Source organism: Alexandromys fortis, unplaced genomic scaffold (assembly GCF_014885135.2).
Source record: "Alexandromys fortis isolate MF-2015 unplaced genomic scaffold, M_Fortis_MF-2015_v1.1 scaffold_27, whole genome shotgun sequence".
NCBI lineage: Eukaryota > Metazoa > Chordata > Mammalia > Rodentia > Cricetidae > Alexandromys > Alexandromys fortis.
Window position 1 is genome coordinate 2,423,956 of NW_026067952.1, and position 19,090 is coordinate 2,443,045.

At 48.7% G+C, this 19,090-nt stretch overlaps 1 protein-coding gene across 2 annotated transcripts; it reads left to right on the forward strand.

Moving 5' to 3' along the window:
* Positions 1–5,373: 5,373 nt before the first annotated feature.
* On the forward strand, positions 5,374–18,606 carry Tp53rk (TP53 regulating kinase). Of its 2 annotated transcripts, XM_050151249.1 has the most exons (3): positions 5,374–5,700; positions 7,134–7,639; positions 13,992–18,606. In XM_050151249.1, exons 1-2 carry the CDS (start codon positions 5,439–5,441, stop codon positions 7,610–7,612), a joined length of 741 nt encoding a protein of 246 aa, XP_050007206.1. In that variant the 5' UTR covers positions 5,374–5,438; the 3' UTR covers positions 7,613–7,639; positions 13,992–18,606. The 2 variants fall into 2 exon arrangements, with proteins under 2 accessions (XP_050007206.1, XP_050007205.1); XM_050151248.1 differs by lacking the exon at positions 13,992–18,606 and having other exon boundaries at positions 5,375–5,700; positions 7,134–8,389.
* Positions 18,607–19,090: the final 484 nt, after the last annotated feature.

Consider the following 19,090-nt stretch of genomic DNA (forward strand, 5'->3'; position numbering starts at 1 on the left):
TACACAGCTCCTCAATAGAATGAGTTCTAGCTGTGTGACACTTCCTTGTTTGTATTTTTAATCACCAAAACTCTATTTAAATTAACATTATTATTATTACATAAAATCATTGTTTCAGTTAGGCTGCACAGTTTAGGAAGGAATTATCTTCATAATAACCCACAGGTAAAAATACTCAGTAGGACAGGATGTTTCCATGAGATAACACACTGCATCGCAAGCAGTGGGGATTGCCGCACACTCATTTACATCATGCCAGAAACCAGAGAAAGATAGCAGCAGAAAACATGGGAAGGAACAGCAGAGGCAAAAGGCATTCCGGGGTCTGTGGTCTCACGGCTTTACCTGTCCAAAATTGACCCATCAGAGGGTTTGCTCCTGGTGGGTCACACCTTGAACTTCAATTGCTACCTGCTGCTCCTCTGACATGGCCACGGCATTGGCCAAGTTCTGGAAGAATAGGCTGTTTCACCCACTGTCCAGGCTCTGTAGAACCATCTAGGGCTAGGGAAGTACAAGCAGAATCTGTGAGGCTAGACCACCTGGGGCTAGCCACTTTGAAACTATCGGGGACATAGATTTTGAGGGAACACGCGGAACTGGAGGGTTGCTGGAATAATAACCCACCTTAGGGTTAGGGGTTAGGGTTAGAGGTTAGGGTTTATGGTTATTGGTTAGGGTTGGGGTTAGGATTTAAGGGTTAGGGTTAGGGTTAGGGTTAGTGGTTATGGTTATGGTTAGGGCTATAGTATGGACAAAAGGTAAAGTTAATGATTTCAGGGGAACATTTTTTTCTTAGGTGTATATTTAAAATTTTAGACCATGGTCCTGGTAGTTGGGGAATGTGAGTACTAAGACCAAGCAACCCGAAGAGATCCCACCCTCAGGATAAGCGGAATAGGCAGGTGAGGAAATGGGCTATTGATTGACTACTTACCTGGAGTTCATTTGACCCATGAGAGTTGGATTCAAGTTGATTTCTTGAAGCTTACAAGAATTTTTTAAGTTTACAAAAAGAGGCAAACGTTTCAGGAATGTTAGTATCAGCACTGTTTGTAATCTGTCCTGAAACCCACACTGTAGGAAAGGCAGTAGACTCACACTTTTGAGTCATAGTAGAAGTTTATGAACCCAAAATGGTTTGGGTCAAAATCATAAACATACATACTTTCCTCTATCCAGAAAACTGGTGTATACAGGTTATACAGATGTTTTTAGTATCGTGAGAAGCACTTCTAAGTCTACAGTTAGAAGACAACAAAAGGAAATTTAAAATCTTAAGCTTGTGACTACGGTAGTAAAAGTCATTGCTTACTAGAGCTAGATAAATAGCTTATCAGAACTCCACTGGTTAATGCTAAAACTCTGAACTTTTAGAGTCTTAGTCTAACAATAGCATAGAGAGGCAAAGAAGTCTGAAATTTTAATTTTTACATATATCTTAAATCATATTCTTTTGGAGGGGTTGGGTTTTAGTGTGTGTTTTTTGTTTTTTTTTTTTTTTTTTTTGAGACAGCTTCTCTGTGTAGCTGTGACTATCCTGGAACTCACTCTGTAGACCAGACTGGTCTTGAATTCACAGAGATTGTCTTTGCCTCCCTAAGTACTGGGATTAAAAGTATGTGCCACCACCACTCAGCTTAAATAACATTCTCACAACTTTATAAATTTATAAAACATTTTTTAGACCCTCAGAAGTTAAGCTTTCTTATCCTCAAATCTTACATAACCTTTACTCTTTCTTTTCTTCTCTCTCTCTCTCTCTCTCTCTCTCTCTCTCTCTTTCTTTGATTTTTTGAGGCAGGGTTTCTCTGTGTAATAGTCCCGGCTGTCCTGGAACTTATTTTGTAGACCAGGCTGACCTCAAACTCACAGAGACCCACCTTCCTCTGCCTCCCAATTGCTGGGATTAAAGGTGTGCGCCCCCACCGCCCGGCTACATTTTCTTTCTGCCAGCCATTTACCATGAGACACAGGTGGTTGATTACTGAGAGCAGTTGTTGTAAATCGAGTTCCTTTAAAGAAATGAATACTATTAAATTGCACTGAAATCTGTTTTGTGAATTTATATCTTTTTAAAGTTTGGTAACAAGGTAAACTGGATATAGACCTTGCAGTAGCTCGAGGATAGTGATGCCTGAGGCCTGGTTCTTACACATGAAGAGAACTGAGAAGGCAGCTGAAGCCTTGGTTGCTGCTGTTAAACAGATAAAGTTATCACTAGCCTAGTATCAGTGCCATCAGAGATCTAAGAAGGATGAATTTTACCAGAGCAAACAGGAAATAGAGACCAAGCAGGTCCTGAATCTATTAAAAATGGCAGAGACTTACCTGCTACCTGGACAATCATCCTAGGTTCCTCTGTGATCACTAGGGGCAGAAGTCCCAGGCAGCATCAGGCCCAGAAGATGTGATGGACTTTCCTGTGGAGGAGGAATCTGGGGGACTGGCTTACCTTGTCTAGGCAAAGTGGGGCAATCAACTCCCCCAGGGTTTTGCTTGTCCAGTTTGGACAGGGTCCTGGTGGAGGTGAAGGGCAGTTTGTCACCCAGTGGCCAGCTTTGTCACGTTTATAGCGAGCTCCAGATGAGTTCTTCTGTACCCTCAGCTTCTTTGGAGGCTCTTTGGGCTGCTGCCAGGGCCTGGGGCTTCTCTCTATCACAGGAAGCTTTTTCATTAAAAATTTTAAAGTCTCTATTCAGCAGATCTCTGGAGAGTTTGAGGACCATCTATCTATTAAGTATTAGCTAAACTAAACAAACTGCTTGTTTCTAGTTACTTGGCTTAACTTTGAAAACACATACAGGAGGCAAAATAAAGTTTGTTTCTATAATTAGATCAGTTCTCAGCACGACTACAAGTATAGTTCTGAAGATACTAACAAATCTGATCATCTACAAGGTGACTGATCATTAACTTGCACGTTTTAGTTTTTCTTGACAATTTATAACTTAGTAGTTTTTATAAGATTAGGATTTTTGCAGTTACTTCTGTTAAATTTGAGCCTTAATAGTTACAATCTTTGAACTGAAGTTCTTTTGGTATCAAAACAAAACCTTTAATCATACCATAAACCTGAGTAGACCTTAGGAATTTATAAATCTTATTTATAAAATAGACCTTATTGAATAAATTTTTTAGGAGCCTAGTGTTGATCAGTTAGCAAAGACATAAGTAGTTAGGTGTAAATCTCAAAGTCAGCTATTGTTACTCTGAGTAAACCTTTATAACTTTACATTTTTATTCTAAACCAGAGTTGAATCATATATATATTATATTGTATGCAAGTTCAAACATATTTCCTTTTTCTTTTTTTTTTTGTTTTTCAATCAGGGTTTCTCTGTGTAGCCCTGTAGACCTCAAACTCGCAAAGATCTGCCTGTCTCTGCCTCCCGAGCGCTGGGATTAAAGGCATGCATCACCACTGCCTGGCTATTTCCTTTAAGCTTGTTTGTTACTTGTTACCATCCTAGTCATGAGTAATGAAAATATCCCCACCCTGAATGGCACTGTACCCAAAGGGAAGCCTCTGCTCCCCGCCCCTCCAAGTATACCCTGGTCAGAGCATAGTGCCTGCCATGTTCTGTCCCTGCTCTGCTGCTGGAGCCGACCGGGGGCACTTTCTAAGTCATCCTACGATGAGTGACCCTCAGCCATGGCTGGTTGGAGGCAGTGCTTCAGTGACCCAGGGGTCTCAGGGTCATTGTTGCAGGCTTTGTCAGAAGTCTAGGAGGCAAGAATCAGTGAATGGAAAGAGGTTTGTTTGCAGTTTGGGTAAGAGCTGGGGAGAGCTAAAGTCTCTGCTTCTCTCTGCAGTGGTAGAATTCTAGAAAGAGTGGAACACCCGCTATGTCTGTGTGCACAGAGCTAGCTGTGGGGTAAGCTCTACAGCTGCTAATGGCCGGCCTTGTCCTGGAGGGAGTCGCTCTCTCCTGCAGACATTCTGTCCATTTCTACCCCTCTTCCTGGATAAAATTTCCGTTTCTTAGGACCCTCCCCACTGTAGAAGACACTAGCTCTCCACACTGGCTCTTGTTCTGAGTAGGAACTTGCTGGCCCTTGTGGCATGTAGCTGGCCAACCCACTTCGGATTGGCAGCCTCCCGTTCCTATCACTCTTCTCTGATGTTTCTTGGGATGAAGCCTGCATAGTTGACTTTCCACTCAAACCTGCACTGTACTACTATCTGCTCCGAGAAACCAAATGAAGAGGGTCCCTACCACCACCCTTAATCTCCAGCCTCCTGTGCTCCTGTAAAGTCACAGGGACCAGCTGTGGCCTAGCCTGTGTCCCATCTCTCCAGTCAACTCATTTTCTCCTTCGGCATCTTTAAGGTCTGCACCCGTATCTCTAAACTGCCCTTTCAGCACCCAGACAGACAAGAAACCATCAACTCCACTTCACCATTCGGCAATTTAAAAAAAAAAAAAAAGTCACCAAAATACATTGTATAAAATTCTCAAAAAAAGTGATAAAATACTTTTATTTTTTTATGTGTATTGGTGTTTTGTCATGGGTGTCTGGTCCCTGGAACTGGAAATATGGGCAGTTGTGAGCTTCCATGTGGGTGCTGGGAATTGAACCTGGGTCCTCTGGAAGAGCAGTCAGTGCTCTTAACCTCTGAGCCATCTCTCCAGCCCCCCCTAAGATATTCTTAAAAGGTCAAAATTTGAATTTAAGTACCCTTCAAGTCTTACTTGCAGCCTCCTGCCTCAGCCTCTGAGCGCTGGGAACACAGGTATGCACCCATTCTATTTGTTTCTCTATCCCAAAGACTCTGTAGGTGGGTACCCATTCTCTGGCGCTGGGGGAAGGGTAGGAACCACACAATCCTCTGCCTGACTGCTAGCTCCCTAGGGGGAGGTAGGCTTCAATCAAGCAGTCTCATGGCCATAAACAAAGGGAGTCCGAGGGACAGGGTCGGCACCTAGAAAACAAGGGCGGACGAGAGTTGGTGTCCCTCTCTTCAGAGAGACCAGAAGGCCTTGTCTGGAAAGTGACCCTGGGTTGCGGGAAAAGGATGTCTACAGGGGTCTAGGTGATGAGGGGCGGGAAGAACATTTCCCCCAGGGGAAGCAGCAGAAGCAAAGACTGTGCAGAGGGAGCAGGATGGGAGGGGTGGGGTGTTGGAGGTGTGTGGGAGTGGGGGTGAGTCTCTAAGAGATGCAGGAGCTCCCTGCAGGGCCTCATGGGCTGAATTAAGGTGTAGGTACTTTATCCTCAGCACAGTGACGAGCCATTGAACGTTTGATTCTGGTTTAAAGAGCTAAAAAAGGGCCAAGGAACGCGTCCGGAAAGCCAGAGCTCCGAAAGGTCGCTAGGCGGCAGCACTCCGGCAGGGCGGAAGTGGGGCGGAGGCAGTGTCGTGTGGCGGAAGAGGCCCGAGGATTTCCGTGGTGAGCGGAAGCGGCGCTGCCGGAGTCGGACGAGCCCGAGGCATGGCGGAGACGTCCTCGGAGCAGGAGGCGGAAGCCGAGGCGCTGGCCGCGGCACGGGAGCGGAGCCGGCTCTTCCTGAGCGGCCTGGAGCTGGTGCAGCAGGGCGCCGAAGCGCGCGTCTTCCGCGGCCGCTTTCAGGGCCGCGCGGCCGTGGTGAAGCATCGCTTCCCCAAGAGCTACCGGCACCCGGCGCTGGAGGCGCGGCTCGGCCGGCGGAGGACGGTGCAGGAAGCGCGGGCGCTGCTCCGCTGCCGCCGCGCGGGTAAAGCAGACGGGACGGGGGTGGACGGGGCTCCGAGGCCCGGGAGATGGGGCGGACGGGACGGGACGGGACGGGACTTCATAGGGCTCCGAGACCCGGGAGACGGGACCAGAGAAGTGTTTAAGGAGTCCCGGCGTCGCACGGGACGCGTTTCCGTTTGGTTTGTTGCTCGGCAACTGTCCCTCATTGTGTCTTTTAGCCTCAGTTTCCCCGTTTCTGCTGTTTCTGCTCACTGTCCTCCCCCCTCCATTTGGTAGTTTTAAGCAGCAGGTGCCTTACCAGGCGCGTGTCCGAAGCCAGAAGCCAGGCTCGCCGATTCAGACTCTTAAGCGCTGCTTCCCGCATGGCCCTTCAGCGAGTCGTTTAGCACCGCGCTCCTCAGTTTCCTTGCGTGTAATGGGAATCTCAGGGATGTTGTGATCATTAGAGAAGGTCTATGTGTCATATGTTTGAATGCTCACAAAGCATTCAGTAAACGTCTGATTTCATGAAATGATTCCTTTTTCTTCTTTAAAAGTACCATTTACACTCCCACCAACAGAACTGTCCTCCAGAGAAACTGAGGCACAAAGAGAAACTGCCCGAGTTTCCACAGCCACCACGCGGGCTGTCTGTGGCTCCTAAGCACTGACCTTTTTTGCTTTTACACTTATAGATATATAGGCATTTATTCGGCACAAGGGCACTAATAGGTCCGGGCCACCTGGGAAAATTCAACAGTGAACAGGCCGGTATTTTCTTGTCCTAGCAGACTTAATGGAGCTCTAAAGTAGTGTTCATATTTTTTGTTTCACCCTCTTTTATAAGTTATCAGACAAGGATGGTTGCTACCTTCATCTTTATTGACATGTCTCCAGTTTCTAGGAAAGTGTCCCTGACGAGGACGAGGTTGGCATTCAGGAGAGTCCTGGAGTTAATTGGAGCTATTGTTACTGCATTACAGTATCGGAGACCGAGATATAGAGAAGCTAATGAAACCTTGAGGTTTCACCACTAATAAGGAGGGAACCGGGATTTGAACCTGCCTGTCCTGGGAAAAAGATGGGTCTATAAGATGACATGCTGCTTAGCCTCCTGCTAGTCAGGTAGCCCTCAGACTGGAGGATGCTTTCCCTTCTGGATTCTGTTTCCTTTGTTTTTTTTGAGGGAGTAGCAATGAATTCCAGTCCTAAGGTGACTTGAGAAAGAGGAGCAAGCTTTGACACTTGCAGACGCACCCTGGGCTGGGCCATAGTCCTGAGGGACCTGAGTAGGGCTTGGGCAGGGCTTGGGCAGGGCTTGGGCAGGCTTCTGGGTAAGTTCTATCATTCCTACCGTATTCCTCAACCCTGCTCCAGAGTAAGTAGATTTAGACTGAAAAGCTGGCCCTACCTGTGCAGGTGGCGCCTCCTTCATACAGAACGCACTCACTAGCACCTGTGTGTCCACTGCAGGTATAGCTGCTCCGGTTGTCTTCTTCGTGGACTATGCTTCTAACTGCTTATATATGGAAGAAATCGAAGACTCGGTGACTGTTCGAGATTATATCCAATCTACTATGGAGACTGAAAAAGACCCCCAGTGCCTCCTGGGCTTGGCCAGGAGAATCGGGCAGGTTCTGGCTAGAATGCATGATGAAGACCTGATTCAAGGGGACCTCACCACCTCCAACATGCTCCTGAGGCGGCCCCTGGAGCAGCTGCACATCGTGCTCATCGACTTCGGGCTGAGTTTTGTTTCGGGACTGCCGGAAGATAAAGGCGTCGACCTTTATGTCCTGGAGAAGGCCTTCCTCAGCACCCACCCCCACACCGAGACGGTGTTTGAAGCCTTTCTCAAGAGCTATGGTACTTCATCCAAAAAGTCCGGGCCAGTACTGAAGAAGTTAGATGAAGTGCGCCTGAGAGGGAGAAAGCGGTCCATGGTCGGGTAGCAGAGTTGCCATAGTAACTGTCTCCCGGTGAGAATGCTGTGGGTGCAGCTGGGCCTAGGCAGTGGGGTCGTTGGTAAGTGGCCTGCGATGGTGCTGTGCCACTGACACCTGCGGTTCACTGTTCTCAGGAGCTTAATGTGCACAAGGCCTGGTCTAGGCAGAACTGGGTGTGTGACTCAGGCTGGCATCGCGCTTGCTGTGTGTGATGAGGATAAAACCTTGAACTCCTGAGCTGCATCCCCACCCCTAGCCCTGAGTGTTTCAGATCAAATCAAATAGGCTTCCTCCCAAACAGTGGCTTGTGGACCTCATGCATTCCCGGTGGCATTGATGTGAGAACAGTACTATAGTCCTGGAGAGAGAAAGGCAGGGATAGTGTTTCTCTCTCTTCCCTCTGACCTGCTGGGATTTGGGGCGTGTGTACGAAGACTGCTTCAAGCCAGTTTAGTGGGATATAACTATCACTTTGAGAGAGCACAATAGACTGACTGGGATACAGTGGACTGCTTTCCGAAGTGTTTTAGGTGCGTATTTTTACATGGGTGTATTTGGAATTTATTATAAAAGGTGTTTTTGAGGGGCTGGAGAGGTGGCCTTGTGGTGCTCGCTCTTCCAAAGGATTCTAGTCCAGGACTCAGGCTTCAAGGGACCCATTGGCTCTGCCTCCTCAGGTACCTCTGCTTACATGCATATGCCCCTCTTCCCATAATTAAATATAGTATGGATAAATTCTTGAAATATTTTTGAGAGTCACAATAAAAAGATGGAGAAATAGCATTCCGAGTTTCTCTTTTCTAGAAAAGCAGGCTTACGGCTTTCAGATGACTAGAACACAGCAGCAGGTAGGTTTTTACCGTCCCAGTGTCCATAGGTCTTGAAGCTCATGGGGTAGAGAAGGGAGTTGGTGTGTCTCAAGCGGTGGGGAGGCAGAACAAAGATGAAGTGCCTTGTGAAGTTGGTAAGCTGGGTTTCCAGTCTGAAGACTTGAGTCCTCACCGGACAGGGACTGAATTCCGTTCACAACTGCTGCTTCTGCCTGAGTACAGCATGTGAGGGACAGCCGGCCAGGAGAGAATGCACATGGCCCTTCCTGGGTAGCTGTTGCCAGTGAAGCTTCGCTCACTGCATGGCATGTTCTGTGCGAGGGGTTTTCGTAGTCAGCTCTCAGGATGCTGTGTCACTGTAGATGGGTGGTGGGCTGGACAGAGGTTGCTAGCCCAGCACAGGAAGCAAGAGGCATTCTCACCAACATTCTTTGACTGTTTAGGGTTTGGTTTTTGTTTTATTTTTGTTTTTGTTTCTGTTTCTGTGAGATAAGCGTCTTGCCCGAGGCAGCAGGCTCCCAAGAAAGACGGGCTTAAAGTCACTGAGTGTCTGGGCTGGGGAAGTCCAGCAGGACACCAGCACATGTCCAACCCTGAGGACCCTGGTCAACACTCCTCTAAGTAACTGCTTATGGAACCAGTCCTTGGGTCCGTGTTGTAAAACTTGGCATGGTGGGCGCCTCCTGAAGAGTCTGCTGGTGAATGCGATGAGCTGCCATAAGCCATGCTGTATCAATTTGTTTTGTTTTGAGAAAGTTCTTCTATGTAGTCCTGGCTGTCCTGGAGCTCATTCTGTAGATCAGGCTGGCTTCAAACTCAGAGATCCACCAGCTTCTGCCTCTCAAGTGCTGGGATTAAAGGTATGCACCACCACCCTGGGCTCCCAACATGATTTTAAAACTTAAATTGTCTGCCTTGGCTATTGAACTTTCAGCACTTCAACTTGCACCCAGGCAAGCACCTCACTGCCTTCCTACTCAGGGCGCTGCTGCTCACCCAGCCCTGACTAGCAGCCCCTCACCAGCAATTTGGGCAAGTAAACTCATCTGCCTTCTGATTCAGGGCAGTTTCTGTCTTGTGCCACCAGAGGTCGCATGCTGTCGTCACTCATGCCTGGTTCAGCAGGCAGAGATGAAGAAAAGTTTCCCTCGCCCTCTCTCCCCACCGTCCTCCTAACACCCTCCTCATTCCCCCACCCTCTGCTTGCCATTGTTCCCTCCCCTCTCGTGAACCTGCCCATCAGCTCACCTCAGGTCTCAGCTGAGCAGACACCTCTTCTGGTCATCCGCACTGGCAGCCACTTCAGTGACTCTTCCTGCCCCAATTTCTCTTCCATCCTCTTCTTCACGTGATCCTCACCTAGGTGTCGGGTGAGCACTTTGGCTGGACTGTGGGGCAGCCCCAGTGATGGGGAAGTCCCACTGATGGCCCTGAGGTTCCTGGTCCTTGCTGAACACCAGGACTTCCTCAAGGGGCCTCCTGCTCCTGCCTGGCCCTGCGTCCCTTCACACTCAGCAGGGAGATGAACACTTTTTGAAAAACTTAACAATTTACATTGGGGGCGGGGTGTGCTGCACCACTGCATGCGGAGGTCAGGACACGTGAGAGCCCCGCTTCCGCCATGTCTGTCCTGGCCAATTGAACTCGGGTTTTCAGGCTTGGCAGCAGGTGCATTTGCCTGCTGAACTATCTTGCTGGACCCTTTCAATCCAGCTACGCTGCCCCAATGATAGGAAGTTTGTGGGCTGCCCATCCGTGTCTCCTTGCTTGTAGCTGCAGGCCTGGACCCCCTCCTGTACCTCTGAGCCCTAGTGCTTTCTGGAGAGAGGACCAGCAGCTGGGCCTGTGTGTGGTGCTTGTCTCTGAGTCACCCTGAGCAGGAGGGAACAGGAAAGGGCTGGGGGAGGTGAGCCAGGAGGGGGACCAGCAACACCCACAGCCAGATGGCCATCAGAGAAAGTGAACAGGATCTACTGCTGCTTATTGGAGTGTCAAAGATTGGTGATGTGAGCCTTCCTCTCACACATCCACACACACCATCCACATACGTATATACCCACACATACATACACATTTGTATGTCTATATAAACGTATTTACTTATAATACACATACACGCATGCATATAATAATACACATTCGCATATGTTAACATATACATACACATAGTTACACATACATACAAATACATATATACACATGCATATATACACATAAGTACACATCACGCGTATACTGCACACATACTTGAAAATACATCACATACATGTACATATAAACAAACACCACACACAATACAGACAGAGAGAGAGAGAGAGAGAGAGAGAGAGAGCGCGTGCGCACATATACAAGCCCCGCCTACCCACTGACTTCTCTGCTGGAGGCAAGGCTGAATGTAATCCTGGCCTGGGGTTTGGAACAAAAAACAATGAGAATGCTGGGGTCTGATGCGATCAAAGCCACTTGTATGTAGCCTCCTCCTCTACCAGGAGCCAGAGTACAGCCCTCTCCATAGGAAGGAAAACCCCCAAGGATGAGCCACTGGGCCCCCAAGCCACGAGGGGGGCTGCTAATCCCAGCCCCCACCTGAGGGCTCTGCTGGGACCTGCCTCAAAGCCAATATTGCTCTTGGAGCCTCTAAGCAGTGTCACACTGGGAGATGCTGACAGTGGCACAGGGAGAAGCAGGGAGGAGCAGTCCTGGGAACGAAAGCTGGAGTGGCTGCCAAGGTCCCCTCCCTCCTTCCTGCTTGGTTTCAAGCATTAAGCACTGTTGACTTGCTACACAGTCCCATGTTGGTCTCTTCCTTCTTTCTTTCCCTACTCCTCTTTCTTTTTGAGGCAGGGTCTCGCTGTGTAGCCCAAACTAGCCTCACCATTACGATTCTCCTGCCTCAGTTCTCCAGGTGCTGCCCTCCTACCTTGACGTCATCTTCCCGCACAAAGTTCTTCAACACTCTGGAACCCAGTTCCATGATGGCAGTCAGAATCCCGTCAGGGATCCCAAAGCCTTCCTCTCTCTGACATTACCAGCGTGGTAGCACAACAGATGCCTGGAGTCAGATCTTCTAGTTTGCTTTGGGTGTCATAGCCCCCCCCCCCAATCTGGCTCAAGAGGCCTGGGGACAGCGTGGCCAAGGGTGAGCAACACAGGCCTGAGTCACAACTGGCATCTCTGAGCTCCACTCTCTTGCTCTGTGAGGAGAGCAATTGAAGCCATGAGCCAGGCAGGACCAGCAGGGCCAGAGCTGGGAGGGCCTGACCTGCCTCCTGAGCGCCCTAACTGGGAAGAAATAGGAGGCAAGAGTTCTTCCTCTGCCACAGGCTGTCTCCCAATGTCCCTCATCTGCAGGCTGGCCCTGGCTATCCATTGGCTGCCCGCTGGCCCTGGGTGTCCCTCAGCTGCCGGCTAGATCTGGAAATAGGCTCCTGTGCTCACCACGACGCAGTTATTGTTGCTACATCTGAGCCACAGGACAGCCCCTTCTGTTCTAAGGCCAGGCACCCCATTCTATGCTTTCAGCTTGGTCTGGAGCAGGGGAGCCCACCATGGCTCCTTCTGATACTCCCTGGTCCCAGCTACGTGCACTTGGACCTTAGGGAGTGGGTCAGTTTGTATCCACCCACCTGCCTCGGCCCGAAAGATCCAAAGTGCCTTTTGCAGGCCTGGCCTCCCCACGAGAGGTTGTCTGCTCCCTTTGATGATGCCGAGCTGGGCTGACTGGGGTCATGGGAGGAGGTTTCATCACAGCCTGGGACAGGTCCACTGGGAAGTCCCTTGTCCTGGGATTTACAGGAATGCCATAGCTTGACAGGGTTGAGGGTGAGCCTGGGGCTTCTCATCCGGAGTCCTACCCACTCAAGGCTTCCCAGGCCTGTGAGTTCCCAGTCACTGGGACTGTGCTGTCTGTGCCCCCGGGTCCTTAGTCTCTTCCTTCAGATCACTTGGCATTGTAGACTTAAGTAGATTTTATTTTAAAGAGGGCTTTGAAAAGTCACAGGTGAAATAAATTTTTGAAAATTCACTTGCCCAAAGTCAAAGGTAGCTGTAAGAAGGAATGAACATCACCAGACAGTGGTGGCACAGCTTTCAATCCCAGCACTGAGGAGGCAGAGACAGGGGTATCTCTGAGTTCGAGACCAGCCTGGTCTACAGAATGAGTTACAGGACAACCAGGGTTACACAGAGAAACATACAAAGAATGAAAGAACGTACCACAGTGTCATGCGATTCTGGCAAGAGACCAAATTCTACAGCCCCAATCCAAGTCTGCCATTCCAGTTCTCAAGAGCCTGAGGCAGGAGGATTGCCATAAGTTCAAGACCAACCTGATCTGCAGATCTGTCAGTAAAGTCAATGCCAATGTAAATTGGAAGAATGAATTTGCTCCCAGGCGCCCACATAAAAAGCCCTGCAATCCTGGTGCTGGGGAGGCAAACAGGAGGATCTTTGTGCCAGTCAGCCTGGCCTAATTGGTGAGCCTTGGGTCCCAGTGAGACATCGATCACAAAAACTAAAGAGTAATTGAGCAAGTTACCGATACTCAGTGTCAACCTCTGCCCTCCACACACGTGCACACACCCACATGCACATGTGTACAACCCCCCCCACACTTGGGTACATGATGCTCAAAGCAGCACCATTCTGATCAGCCAAAAATGCAGATCATCCTAATGTCTGCCAACTGATGAATTAGTGTTACATCACCGGTGAACTATCATTTAGCCATGAAGAGGAGCAAAGTGTGTGCTAAGACGGGGATACACATGGAGAGTATGTTGAGTGGGGAACACTAGTTGAGTGGGGACGCTAGCTGTACAGGCAGAGCTCTAGAGATGGGAAGCAGGCTCCCAGTTTCCAGAGGCTGGGGAATGACTGTTCACAGTGTGGAACTTCATTGGGGGGTGGGGGAGGGGTGCGAGCATCTCTAAATCTCCCAGGAGTTCCCACATGCAAGCAAAGTTGGGGATCACAGTGTTTCGACGTTTTTTCAAGGGTGCTGAGGTGGGGGATCAGCTTGGAGGGTGAGCACATACAAACTATTGAAGTTTACAGTACCTGCCAAAACCTGGGGTGTGGAGACACGCACTGGCTGCAACGGCCCTGTCCCATGCTATCACTGACATCAGTGACCTCACACCTAAGAAACACACACATAACTGTCCCTTGGTGTCTGTGGTTCTGGAACCATGATGGGTGGTTGACATGACATGGGGACATCATGAGCCTGTGAGCCACACTGGGTCATGGCTGTACAGGGCTGGGCATGTGAATTCAGGCTACACTACTGTGCTTTGAATCCCCATTTTGTGTTCTTGAATATGTTCTGTAAGCTCTTTGTATCGGTCTCCCCCTCTGTAAAATGAGGCATCTGAGGATCAGTTTCAATGGCCTGATCCATGGAAAGCTGTTGGCAGAAGTTTCTATCCCACCAGCCAGCTCCCAAATAAACACGCAGAGACTTAGTAATAATTATAAATGCTCAGCCAATAGCTTAGGCTTATTACTAACTAGCTCTTACTATTTAACCCTTATTTCTTATTTTCATTCTACAGGGTGGTTCAGTACATTTTCTCAGCACTGCATGTTTACCTTGTTTCTCCTCGGATCTCGTGGCAACTCAACCCTTCTTATTCCCAGCATTATCTCAGTCTGGCTCTCCTGCCTAACGTCTTCCCTGCCTAGCTATTGGTCAGTTAAGCTCTTTATTAAACCAATGGGAGCAACACATTTTCACAATGTACAAAAGGATTATTCCACAGAAGAAAGCCCTTGGGATTGAGCCAGACTCCACATAAGCACCCAGGGAGTGATGGTCCTTGGTATTCATGAATAAGAAGAATTGAAATCAACACCTTGGACATCACACAAATCAGAAGCATCATTTGATCTCTGCCCGAGTCACCTTTGTTGCTTTGAATCACTCTGACCAAAAACAACTGAGGGGAGAGAAGAGTTTACTTCATCTCACACTCCCACGTCACAGTCCATCACTGCAGGAAGGCACGTGAAGCAGAAACCACAGAAGAATGCTGCTCATTGGCTCATTTGCTCTCTGGCTCATGCTCAGCTGGCTTTCTTATGCATCCCAGGACCACCTGCCTAGGGGATGGTGCTGCCTAAAGAGAACCGGGCCCTCCTCCATCAATTACTAATGAAGACAGGCAGTCCCTCACAGATACACCCACAGGCCAGTTATATCTGGGAAATCCCTCTGTTGAAATTCCTTTCTTAGGTGACTCTAAGCTGTATCGACAGTTAAAGCTGACTGACAATTCCCTCCAGAGCCTGAACTATAGTTACATGTTTCCACAAAGCTAACTCTTCTATGGGTCAAGTAAATACACAGAAGTCCCCTTGTGACATAACTCACAAGCACCCCGACACCATGGCCAAAGGAGTCAAGTTCATAAAATCCACTTTCTTCATTTTACTTTTTCTTTCTCGCTTTTCTCTTTGGTGGTGGTGGGATGTCCTATAGCCCAACCTAGCCTCAAGCTTACCCTGTAACTGAGGTTGGTCTTGAACTCCTGATTCTCCTGCTTCCACCTCCCAAGTGCTGGGAGTGCAGGCATGTGTGCACACAATAAGAAGCTTTATTTCTTATTAGAACTGCGCTAGGCTTTAATTTATCCCCTCCCAGATTTTATATATATACTCTCATGGTGGGTTGGGGAGATGGCTTGGTTGGTAAGGTGCTTGCTATGAAAACACAAAGGACCTGAGTTTGAATCCAGCCCCAGCAAGGCAAAGGCCGAGGTGAATCTCTCAAACTCACCAGCAGCAACCCAATTGATGAACTGCAGGCTGAAAGCAATTGAGGAAGACACCAATGCCAACCTCTGGTCTCTACATATAAATGCATGCTCAGGCACCTACCTGCAACTACCCCCATGAACATATACATACAATACACACACACACACACCACACCACACCACACCAGACCCACAGACCCCACACCACCAGGTCGGGCCTAGCCCCATACTCCCATGTCATTCAAGCTCAAGCAACAGGATACCCTCCTTTTTCACTCCTGAGACAGGGCTTCTTAGGTAGACCAGGCTGGCCTTGAACTTCCATCCTCTCCATCAGCCTCACAAATTCTGGGGCTCTAAGCACGCACCTCCACACCTGGCCGCCATATGAGATGCTCTGAAGTCCCTATAGTCTACGCAGCCATATCGAAAGTGCTGCACTTCTGGTTGGTCCAGGACGTTAACAAGAGAGCACGCAGGATCTGGAGAGACAGCTTAGCCCTTGAAAGCTAAGGCTCACAATTGGGAGAGTGAGTCTGCTTCCACTCCACCCTCCCCACCCCACCAAGAAAGAGGCCTTCTAGGCTGCAAAAGAACCAGTGGAAACAGAGCCGAGGACATGAAGAAGCCTAACGGAAGTAGTATTTTGCACATGTCTATGTGTGTGTGTATATGCATGTTAACACGTATAAAAGCATATGTATGGGTATATGTGCACGTATTTGTGTGCATGTGTGTGGAGGCTTGACTTTGACACTGAGAGGCTTCCCCGCCACTCTCCACCTTGTTCACCGAGGCAGAGTCTCTCACTTGACCCGAGTTCACCCATACGGTCAGTCTTACGCTGGGTACCCCTATCTCCCCCTTCTGAGTCATCATGCCCATCTGGTATTTACATGGGTTCTGGAGATCTGAATTCTGGTCCGCAAGTTTGCATAGCAAATGCTTTATCCACTGAGCCAGCCACCTAAGGAATTGCATGTTAGCAGAAATGGCAAGATCATTTCTCATTACAGAGAAAAGCCCTGGCTACTCTTGTTCCAGATCAGCTGCCCAAGAGCAGGAACCTCGTCTTAGGCAGCCAAGGAGCCAGCCATGTGCTCCACAGTCAGACTGGCACAGACAAAGGGGTTCTACTGCCCGATATTGTGGGGTTCACCATGCACAATGACAAGACACCAAAGGGAAGGGTTGGGGTGAATGAGGATCACCGGGGGGAAAGGGGCTTCCTTCAAAAGCAAGATACTACAGGAGACCAGAGAACAGACTGCGAGGCCGAAGTGGTCCACATCCACCTTGTTTTAACTTCGGCACAGTGGCTGCGCCTTAATCTACCACTGTTTCAGCCTGTAATAGCAACTCCGCAGTTACCAGGCTGTACCAGTTACCCCGGTGCAGCCTGGTGGGAATCCTGTTCCCGCAGGCACCAACTCTGTTGCTGCCACTAAAGGTGTCTTAAACTAAACGTATCCTTCTGTTTATAAATAAGACTCTCAAGATTCAAAGGCTGGGGTAAACACCTGCTAACTCAGAGAGACCCTGTCACAGTTAGCTAGCCTTTCTTTGCTGGCATCTCTGAAAGACCCCTGCTTCGGCTTCGCCAAGCCAGAAAAAGCCAGATGTCCCTCCAAGCATCACCCTACTTCTTCCTGTGTCTCTCTGTCTCTCCTGGATGTCCTCTGAGGCTCGATGATTACTTTCTGTCAACTAGTTGCTAATGCAGCCTCCACGTTAATTTGTTTAATTAATACAAATGTGAACTTGGGGTTCACAGTATGATTGAACATCGCCTACAACACATGAAGACTGGGACCGAGGAACTAAGAGGTGTTCTTGCTCCCACCAACTGCGGCTACCAGCAACTGAGTGAAGTGTGGGGTATCCCAGAAACGGCCATGCACGGTGTTTCAGGCCTTCAAAAATGCACGGGTCACACCCTGCCACCATCGGATAAATGACAGTAATACTTACTAGAAGATTCTTCCAGTGCCAGGATGTGAGGTGGCCTTGGTGGGAACAGGCGACCCCCCAACAGCCATAAAAACCTATGGCTTCTGGGTAGTGGTAGCACACGCCTTTAATCCCAGCACTCAGGAGGCAGAGGCAGGCAGATCTCTGAGTTTTAGGCCAGTCTGGTCTACAGAGTGAGTTCCAAGACAGCCAAGACTACACAGAGAAACCCTGTCTTGCAAAACCAAAACAAACAAACAAACCAAAAACAAAACAAATGTATGGCAACTCAGTCTTAGAGGAGGGAGACACCTCCTGCCATCCCTAATACAGATGCTGGGAGCCAAGGCAGAGCCCTGGCTTCCCCTGGGCTCAGGTTCCATCCTGCTGCAGGAAGAGTCCAACTCCTTCCTTGGAGCATTTGAAGCCAGAGGCAATTGGGGCTACACAGAGGCTGAGGGCTGGCTCAGCTGGGGCCTGTGAAGACCAAGCTCCCCTTCTAAATGGAAACGGGATGAACGCCTTTCTCTGCTGACTCTTCACACAGAGTGTCCACAGTGCGTTTGAAGATTAACAAACAGAATGTGACCGTGGGACTACGGGAGAGCTCGCTCTGTTAGCGATAGTGCTCGCTGCTCTGTCGGAGGATCAGAGTTCAGGCCTCAGCACACACGTCAGACGACTCATGACCAAACTACTGTTCCAGGGAATCAGATGCCCTCTTCTGGCCTCCGTGGACACTCAGGTGGCGGACACTTACACAGGCCCAGGAATAAAATTAAATGTTTAAAAAAATGTGAATGTCAACAGAATCAAAAGATCTAAGGTTGGCTTGGGTCTTTAAAATCTGGGACTTAAAACTTGAACAAAGAAAATGGATTCTTTTTTAAAGAATAACATTCATAAATAAAGGGGGCAGTTCCCTTGAGGAGAAACTGCGACAAGCTAGTGAAGATGAAGGTGCCAGGATCAAATGCACGACCCTGTGTACAAGGACTGAGCCCTGCACACATGGATACAATGAAGGACAAGTCAGGAAAACCAAAGACAGGATATTTAGGGTCCCCAGACTGGAGCACGCAGAGGGAAAAAGGCATGAAAATGTGGAAGAATCTGAAATTCGCACGCGGACACCAAGTACTCTAAGGGTTAACAAGACAAAAGAAGGCGTGGGAAGAAGGAAACATTTGAGGGGAGAATGCCTGGGTCCATGTCACAGCTGGAGAAGACATGTCTCCACAGGTCCCAGAACCTCAGTGGACTCCGAAGAAACAGACACAAAGGAACCCTGGACCAAACTCAAACCAAGGCCACGACACCGAGAGATCTTCCCAGACAGTCAGAGTTAAGAAGGACACCATCAGCAGGGGACGGGGATTAAAAACTGGCTAAGTTGTTACTGGAACCATGGGAGATAGGAGCACAAGGCCCTCCCTTCCCATTTCTCTCTCTTGTGTATTTTTTATTATTTTATTACTAGAGAGAGGGGAGAGAGGAGAGAGAGAGAGAGAGAGAGAGAGAGAGAGAGAGAGAGAGAGAGAGAGAGAGGTACTACCACTTGTGTGGAAGCTCAGAGGGCAACTTGCGGGAGTCATTGTTCTCCTTCTATTAAACCACTGTTTGGCAATGCCTTTACCTGCTGAGTTATCTTACGTATTTTTAAGCTCTGCATATGTGCATAGGTGTGTGAGAGTGTGGGCATGGGTGAACCCCAGCATGTGTGCCATCAGAAGTCAGCACTGGTGTTCCTTGTCACCTTCTACCTTGTCTGAGAGAATGTTAAACTAATGTGGCTATGTCGAAGTCAGCCATGTTAATACGATCTTGGGTTTTCTAAGTCTGAAGCTGAGACCAAGATCACAGCTCTGGCCTGATTCTTAACACATGCAGAGCAGTGGCAGTGTTGGAAATAGAGGAAATGAATAAGGTTTTCATATTTTACAGGA

Bases quoted from the DNA above. Each gene is read 5' to 3' on its own strand.
- Tp53rk (XM_050151249.1), top strand. From the start codon at position 5,439: ATGGCGGAGACGTCCTCGGAGCAGGAGGCGGAAGCCGAGGCGCTGGCC. The intron at 5,701-7,133 runs GTAAAGCAGACG...TGTCCACTGCAG, and splicing joins GCTCCGCTGCCGCCGCGCGG to GTATAGCTGCTCCGGTTGTC.